General features: G+C 45.9%; 3 protein-coding genes across 3 annotated transcripts; 1 reads left to right on the forward strand and 2 right to left on the reverse strand.

Moving 5' to 3' along the window:
* Positions 1-1591: 1591 nt before the first annotated feature.
* DFL_006142 (uncharacterized protein) lies at positions 1592-2895 on the forward strand (the record flags this gene model as incomplete). The annotated part of the gene is made up of 3 exons (XM_067635514.1): positions 1592-2190; positions 2249-2757; positions 2822-2895. The coding sequence occupies 3 exons, from the start codon at positions 1592-1594 to the stop codon at positions 2893-2895; spliced, it is 1182 nt and encodes a 393-aa protein (XP_067489934.1).
* A 216-nt stretch (positions 2896-3111) lies between these two features.
* DFL_006143 (uncharacterized protein) lies at positions 3112-5239 on the reverse strand (the record flags this gene model as incomplete). Its single annotated transcript, XM_067635515.1, has 2 exons — positions 3112-4667; positions 4747-5239. The coding sequence occupies 2 exons, from the start codon at positions 5237-5239 to the stop codon at positions 3112-3114; spliced, it is 2049 nt and encodes a 682-aa protein (XP_067489935.1).
* A 1115-nt stretch (positions 5240-6354) lies between these two features.
* Positions 6355-8397, reverse strand: DFL_006144 (uncharacterized protein; the record flags this gene model as incomplete). Its single annotated transcript, XM_067635516.1, has 11 exons — positions 6355-6490; positions 6559-6635; positions 6692-7034; positions 7097-7128; positions 7191-7258; positions 7311-7386; positions 7450-7493; positions 7583-7740; positions 7807-7875; positions 8142-8176; positions 8356-8397. The coding sequence occupies 11 exons, from the start codon at positions 8395-8397 to the stop codon at positions 6355-6357; spliced, it is 1080 nt and encodes a 359-aa protein (XP_067489936.1).
* Between the last annotated feature and the right edge of the window lie 348 nt (positions 8398-8745).

Genomic DNA, 8745 nt, shown 5'->3' on the forward strand with positions numbered 1-8745 from the left:
CGCGTTTTCGCAAGGGGGGCATGTATGGGTGGAGACTAGAAAAATTTTACCTCACTTGCTTGATATTTGCACCTTAATATGTATAAAGGTATAGACGATATGCATGTAGACACGGCAGGAGCAGATGACCCCATAAACTTGTACAAACCGTCCCAGATAAGAAATGCGGAGAACCCGGCTTTGGATCGGCCGTCTCCAGGTGAGGGTTTTAGCATTACATTCGATGAGAGTGAGCTGTCTGTGGCGCCGTTTGCTTTTCCATTGATATTGCCATCTCGATCCATGTGTCCTTTGGTTTTGGAGTTAGATGAAGAGCTGAAAAAAGTCTCGCCCATTGACACACTCGATTTATGTAGTTTCATACGGGCTTGGGCGGATGTAAATGCAGAGAATGTCTTACCCACCGGTGGCATGTGGCATGGTCATGTTGTCTTATCATGATCAATATCAAGACGGTTTGCTTGTCAAGTGACACCTATGTAAAATTCTGACATTGCTTGGTTTGAATACAGTTATATAGATAGACCGGGGTTGTTGCTAGTCTGGTTGGGGCCTCCCTTACAAAGTTAGCAGTCGATGCGAGCCAGGTACCTACAGAACGGATTTTTGGGTTCGCTAAAAGTGTGCCAAATGCCGGGACTAGGTTAGCCAATGCTATCGATGCTTGTTGATATGCAGTTTAGGTCGTTTTTGTGATATCTTCTAATGATGCTGGCCCTGGTTTCTGCTGGCACCATTGAACAATTTAGTAATCTCCCTGACTGTTGTGCCGTTGTCATTCTCCCCGCAAGATTACAGTGGCAAAATCCTTCAGCTGGGGAAAATTGAGGGGCTCATTTGCGATATTGATCCCCCAGACTTCGCTCGCCTCAGCTTAGCTCGACACGGAATGCATCTCTTGTTGAGCTCATTAGATTAATTAGGTAGGAATTCGACCGAGCTTTGTTGCATATTTTGCGTTGTGATAGCCACTGTAATTACTGCCTTCGGAATTTGAGGTTTCACAGACGTATAGGCGCCATGGCCTACTCTAGACGATAATTCGATAGCGCAGATTTCAATTTGAGATCTTGTGAAGATGACTTAGTATAGATACTAAGTAAGTACTTACCTAGCTAGGCCATGAGAATCGTTTTCGTGGCCCGATGAACGCTTGCATCGTTTTCCCGAAAACATACCGAGTTAATGGCATCGGTGCAACTCGGAGGGTCTCTTGCTACCAATCTCTGAATGTTACCATTTTGAGATAGACGTTCCCGAGTAGAAGGAAATTTTAGCTCGATTTGGAAAGCTGAAATTACATAATGATTGCTAAATGCAGTATCTCGACGTCGTGACACATAGCTATGGCCTGGATTTAAATATTTTTCAGATTATAAAAATGAGATCGAGAGATATTTGATCGCGTATGAACTTCAAGTTCGAATAACAATTCGGAAACCTCTAGACTTCGCAAGCTCAAAATCTTTCTTATTTTATATATAATAAATTATAAATCAATCGCATCGATTCCCATCAATTGGCCAGCTAGTTGTCAGAGTCTGCTATCTGCTACTTTATAATTACCGTTACAAGGACCTGAGTCGCAGAAATGCAATCCTTCAAACGAATTTCGCCCAAATTGGGATCTCGAATCCGTACCTTTGCAACAGAGCGATCAACTGCGTCCCTTGCTGATAGAAAATGGAAACTTGAGTGGTCACCGAGAACCGCACCTGCACCCAACCCGCCAGCCGGGTTCGCAAGAGACTATATCGAAACTGCAGACGGGAGACTCGAGCTCTTAAAAACTACATCGAAAGCATCAATTGATACCGACAAGCCGCCCCTCTTCTTCCAACACGGTGGATTTGGATGTGCGGATGTGTATATCCCCTGGATGGAATACTTTTCAAAACGTGGTTACCCTTGCTATGCGCTATCCATTCGAGGTCACGGATATAGCTGGGGTCCTTCGTATCCTAAAATGGTGTTTGGAACTACAGCGCCGATGCTTGCTCGTGATGTGGCCGCTGGAGTAAGACATGTTACAGATTTTCATAAGAAAGATTTGGTCAAGAGACGAGGTGGCGGATTACCCGTCTTATTGGGACACAGCAATGGAGGTGGACTCGGTCAAATGCTACTCGATCGCGGATATGCTAAAGCTTCAGCTTTGGTGATTCTGGCTGGAACACCGAATTTTGGAGGGTAAGATTTCATATTTTACTGTTGGGCCCTTAGCTTAGGTCAAGCTAATTGATTATAGATGGGGCGTTTATAAGAACTGGGGGACTTTCGATCCGTGGTTCCTCCCTAGAATGTATTTCCGGGATTTTTTCCACCCTCGATCGCCTTTATCGAAAACTAGCCTTGTTCATCGTGCATTTTTCTGCGACGAATTCCCAAGAGAGGAAGTAGCAGAGTTCGAGAAGAGCATGTCGCCATACTTAAGTTACTGGTGGCCGATACAGATCATGGGAAGGTTTGTTAAAACAGAGACTGTTCTTTCTAATCTCACAGGCTGGGGTGGTGGAAGGGTGTTTGTTCTTGCAGCAGAGTGTGATAGGCTGATGAGCTTGAAATTAATGGGACGTATGGCAGACGAATATCGCGAACAGAGAGCATCCATGGTTCGCTCGGGAGTATTTACACGGGATGGCAGGAATATAGACCAAAGTTGGGTTCCTGGCGAGTGTGAGAGGACTGAATTCGGTGGATTAGAAGGTGTACGAGACGGTATTGCGTACAGGGTAGTAGAGGGCGCAGGACATCATCGTAAGCTCTCTGCATGGTGCGTGCATGTGAATATGAAAACAAAGGCTAATATGCGAAAAAAAAGTTCAAAACGACGTGCAAAGAAAAACTGGCGCAAAATATCTTGAGCAGTGGCTGGAGGTCTTGAATAAAGCATAAGAGCTAATTGATGGAAGCAGACTAAACCTCGACCGGGTCTGGGTACGAGACAAACTAAACCTGAGGATGTGAAATGAATATGTGTGCCATAGCATATGCAATGATGCCAACCAATTTGTACGGTTGTGGATGCAATGAAGTGTATTAACCTGCGCAGTACTTGAAAAACCAGTCAAACGACTCAGTATGTTAGATAGGATTATGTCAGCGTAGGTTTCAAAGAAGAGGAAGGAGATTCTCGAGCTCTCCTTTGAGCTCAGATATGCACAACCTATCGTGCTTCCCACAAGTAAGGCGAATTATTATCGACTTAACCTTCTCGACGAGGCCGCCACCGAGTATTGAGAAGTACCGTTTGCAGAAATCGGTAGGGAATGGGTCATCTGACCTCTTGACTTCTCGAAGCCTCTGGATCAGGATATTTCTTTCTGTAGCTGTACCGAAACCGTAGAGGAGTTCAAAGAACATGATCCCGAGCGCATAAGAGTCCCCGAGGTGGAGTTCCTTATGGCCCTTAGAAACATGCTCGACATCCTCACACGCTTCCTCAGCCCATGGCGGCGGCATGTAGAGGGTCGTTCCGCCGCCAGCAGGCCCTTGGAATGCTGGTTTCTCGTCGCTTCCGAGGACGCGTTTGATGTCAGCCGTGAGACCAAAGTCTCCAATCTTTGGTGTGACCCAACAGAGATCCCCTGGAAGACAATCGCCACCCTCTGGGCAAGTGTGTCCGCGGTGGCTACATTTGCAGCCGGCAACACGAATACTGCCATTCATCTCACCAATTGGACCTTTCTCGACCTTCAGGAAAATGTTGGCTGGCTTGAGGTCGCGATGCACAAGATTGTGGTGGTGCATGTATTCGACGGCGTCAACGATCCTCAGCATAAGCTGGATCGCGGTTTTTGGGTGGAATGTGTAGTTAAAGTCGAAAGTTTTTGGAGGAGAGTTGTTCTCTCGGGGTGTATTGATGAGGTCGTCGAGAGACAGAGAGTACTGGGCCATTTGTATACTCAGAATATGCACATGGGAGCTCGGCTGAGCAGGCAGCAAGGCTAGTTGTCTACTTCCTCGCTGAACAAGTCCACCTTCGGTGTCCTTACCACCATCGCTCTTTAAGGATAGGTGAGATGTGTCTTCGAAGATGCTATTACCCAATGATTCTTCACCGGACCCATCTCCGTCAGAGCCCTCAGGTTGGGAGTTCTCTTGTCCTTCGCTCTCTTCATCCGAATCGTCATCCGAATCATCAACTTCGCTCTCTTCATCCGAGCTTTCTTGTTCGGAATAGTTCTTCCCGAATACTTCGCCGGAAACACTCGAGCCCCAAGCACGGTCCTCAGTATAATCCTCAAGCTCACTGGGGTCCGGACAAAGTTCAGTCTTCACTTTCTCAAACTGATCTCGGCTCATCCTCTCCATCCATGAGCCGTAATAACGGACAATGTTTGGATGGTCTAACCTTGCGAGAACTTTGACTTCATGGTGTAGTTCTGCAAACGCATTTTCACGAGCCTCCTGGTCGACGATACGAGCAGCCCGGAGGAATGGCTCAGTGATGATGATCTTTTTAATTGCATACACTTCGCCGTCAAGAAGGTTCTTGCAAGACCAAACGCTACCAAACCCACCTCTACCCAAACATTCCAGATCTTCCCATCGAGGGCCAAAGATGGCAGAACAATCGCCGACTTGGTTTTCCGGTGCGTCTACGCCAGCCTTAGGAGCATGGGCTTGAAAGCTAGTCGGTGGCTCTAAACCGGAACGTTGCAGTGCTTCATACGGGAAATTAACTATTAGTACATTTCTTTCTTTTCACAAAACGCGTATACAATCTAGGAACCATTTACACACCTTGTTCGAGGGCTTTAGTCTCGACCGAACCTCCTGAAATAGCCCCAACGAGAGATCCTAAGTATGCTGATACCGCATTTCGATGACCTTCGAAGAGTCTCCCACCAAAATCCAAGATTCGAGGATCGACTACCCCAAGATTGACCATCTTCTTGAGGGACTCGTCAATTATCCGTTGTTTCTCTTCTGCCGAAGTATACTTATACTCTGGTTTTGAAAGAATATTACGGAGATGATGCTCAGTTGAGGTAGCCTGAAGGAGCATTTTAAGATGCTCTCGATTGGTGGAGTCAAACGGACTCTGGTCTCGGGAAACCGAGCTGATGTCCGAATCTTTGGGTGCCTTTGTATCCTTCGGGACCTCGTCCTCTTGTTTCGCCTTTGCAGGCATTGCAGAGGGGTTGCTGGGACCATCGATCTGTCGATATTGTCTGAAATCAACATTGGGAAACTCTGACGAGCTCGACACGCTTGTTTCCGAGTCGGAATTCATGATGTTTTAGATCAGGATAGATGCTAAAAGGAATGGCCAGATACCACGAAGTCGAAGGGGGGGTCTGCCGCACCCAGGAGAGTTCAAAACTTCGGGGCAAACTAGGGAATAGGCGAAACAGGTTCGGTGCCTTGGAAACCTCTCGGGTTGTGTTGGTTTGTGAAAATACAACAGAGAGTTTAGTGAGGACAGACAGGGTGAGGTGATGATGAAACAGAGTTGGTAGGCAGGAATAGAAGGAGAGCTTCTTTACAAGAGATGCAATGCAATTTTATTGAACGTCTAGGGTTCTGAATAGGGCTTGGGCATGAGGATTGCGCTATACCCGTATACCCTTGAGTCGCGCTTCCGTGCCTACAGATGCCCATGAGCATTCCAGCGAGATTCAGAACAACATGGGAGTGGAATATTATTTAACTCAATGAGAGAACTAGATACATTGGACCAGCCAAAATATAAGAGTGGTTGCTAGCGAAATGGTAAATATATACGAATTGGTGGCCAAAGATGTTGTCGATACGTTTTGAAAATGCGGATCTGGGATGGAACGCTGTTTGCCCATGGGGTCATTTCAGCGCTCCAGTCGGGGGCGAGCCATCCTGTTTATATGCGATTGAGGATACCAATTTGGTTACTCTTGAAATGACGATGTCATTTCCCCAGATTTAGTAAGGGGAAGTAGCCGCGTAGTTGCTACTGTGTACTCATTTACGTGCAAAGAAGCCAGCAAGCGGTGAAGGATCTAATGTGGAACTTGTTCCTCGTTTGTTTCGAACCGAGTAGAACAGGGTCGAACATTTTGACAAAAACGCAGGGGTCCTTTCGGGATCGTATCACCACTCGATAAAAGCATGATGATTATAATTATGGGAACCAAGCCCTCCTTCTGGAAATGGATATTTACATTGTTACATGTTTTGTGATTTAGGGTGCTTCAAGTGGAAAGTTTTTTCTTCGGTTTATTAGAGAAATGTCTATTAACACGGACAACCAAAGCCAGAAACCCAAAATACTCGCTCCCATTTATACATAGACCGCTAACATAAAAACCACCCTTATACAAATACCTATATATATATATATATATAAATCTTAGAAATAAGGAAGTAGTGGCCCTAGAGAGTTCCTGTGGTTGAGCCCAATGTACTAGTGGACGACCGGAACTCGTTTGAGCTATGGACGAGGGATTTCGAAGACTGGTACGGCGAGTGGCTCCCTGTCTGTTCCGGTTTCCGGCCTCGGACGAAGTAACTAATTGTGAAGGGGGTTAGTAATCAAGCGCGCACCTTAGGAACAGACCCTGAAATGTTGTAGCTTACAACTTGAAGTATCCGTGGAATGATTTGTTGTTGAGGTCATTTCGGCATAAAGCTATGAAGGCTTCGACCTCATCGGGCTACATTTCACAGGTTAGTTTTGTGATTAAATGGGAATTGAAGATACATAGCTCACCTTCCACCCAAGAACCCGTGTGAAAATTGCAAGCGATAGACCCTGCAAACCATCTGACAAGGCAGCCTTGAGAAACCGTCCATTCTCTTTCTGACCCCGGTTTATAGGCCAATTCCCCAGAGGGCATTTAACAACTTCCTCTTCAATATCTACAAACCCCGCCTCTTCAAACCATCCCTTTAGATTCGCAGCAATGTCTATGGGCCTGCCACATTGTCTTGCTGCGTCAACGTAAAGTTTTTCCCACTTCTTCCAGTCACAGTCCTCCGGTATCGAACCGTCATCACAGAAGGCATGCGTTAGGACTTCTTGGGATTCAATCCAACCGCCCGGCGTAAGATTTCTAACAGTATTTATGAGGGTTCGATGCTTAAGCGTTTCAGTTAGTGTGTGGGGGGGCTGTACTTATAGGCTTGTTTTATTAGACGTGGCCAGTCCTTTATTTCGTCAAGTAAGCAATGTGAAGTTACCACAAACAAAACCCTGAGCTGCATCTTACGGCTATGCTACCCAACATCATACGCATGTGCACATAATCAAACGGTGATGTAAAGTTCCATGTTTGTTCTCCCTCTAGTTAGATTCCGAGCAAGGGAAAGTTGTCAGACGAGAGACTTACCGAGATCGTCAATCTCAAAAATGACATTTTCAGGGACCCATTCGGGTTGGATTGGACTTAAATCGATTCCTCGAATCTATAGGATTGGCATCAGAACCTGCGAGATACTCCGCATATTAAATGTTATAAAGTTACATACCTTTACATTAGGGTATTCGTCTGCCAGGTCAATTGCCCATATGCCTATGCAAATTGAAACCATATTTTGTCAATTTCATTCATCTTTTTTTCTTTCTCTTGAATTGAAGTTCTTGAATAACTAGTAGCTGTACCTGTCCCTGTCCCTACATCTAATACTTTCCGAAACTTCGGATTTGGGATGGTGTGTAAATCACCACCTTTCATTAAACGGAATAAATGATGTTGGAGATCTAGACGTTCACTTTCCCTGTCGTCGTTTGGGTACATGTAAGAATCATCGGTTCCGAAACTGTGGGTATGTTAGAATAATTCCGGCCGTAAAGGTCATACCGCATGGATCGTTTGGAACACTGACCCAGGGTAACGCCTTCCGTTTTCGTATGTATAATCGGTCACGGATTCAGTTAGACTCCAACCGGCAAAGCTATTATTTCGGTTTATTGTTAGCGACCTTAGCTCTTAAATATTTAATTGGCATTCTTGTGGCGGAAAATCCTAGTCCGGGTACTTGGGTTCCCCAACTACCCACATCCTCGACATTTTCGTGTTGCTATGTTGGATATCCAAAGGCTTCAGAGAATATGCCCTAATTTGGCAGGGGCTGTACGACGGCAAACATCCCGACAGGACTTCCCAAAAAAACCGCAACACACAAAGTAAAAGGAATAATGTACAATGTAGAAGGCTTACCTTGCCGAATCTTCATCCGAAGAAGTTGGAGCCGGCTAGACGGGAATCGACATCAGTCAACGGGCATTTCGAATGTGACGGTGGTGGGAAGCTTCTGACCACCCCCATTGCATTTGCCAAAAGTATTTGAGGGGATGTCAGTGGTGGTGCGAGATGACCAGGAACCCCACCGCGCTAGATGGAGAAGGTGTTAGCAAATGAATTGTGAACTTACGTCCGCTTCGATGAGGTCGGATATTTTGAGTCCTCTACTCATATTGACGACTGGAACGTATTTGGAGAGTAAAAGGTAAATGCGAGGAGTTGGAGACCCAAGGCTCTGGGTCGACAGAATCGCGAAGAAATGGCGAATCTAGATCGTTCGACCCGATACACTGGAACACGCCAACTGGTGCTTGGATCCTGGATTTCAGAAAGCGAAGAGGCAGAGAATTCAACTTCAAGCCCCTTAGCTTGCGGGATATGGCCACCTTCAATTACGAAAGAGATGTCGCCACTTGGTTTAAAAGGAAAACTCTGTTACCAGATATGCACAGTGAATGTTTGAGGAGGAAGACAGCTTCATTATTCGCTAGAAGGGGAGGCCTACCGACTGGCGGTGCCT

Source organism: Arthrobotrys flagrans (assembly GCF_004000055.1).
Source record: "Arthrobotrys flagrans strain CBS H-5679 chromosome Unknown unitig_9, whole genome shotgun sequence".
In the NCBI taxonomy this organism is placed as follows: Eukaryota; Fungi; Ascomycota; class Orbiliomycetes; order Orbiliales; family Orbiliaceae; genus Arthrobotrys; species Arthrobotrys flagrans.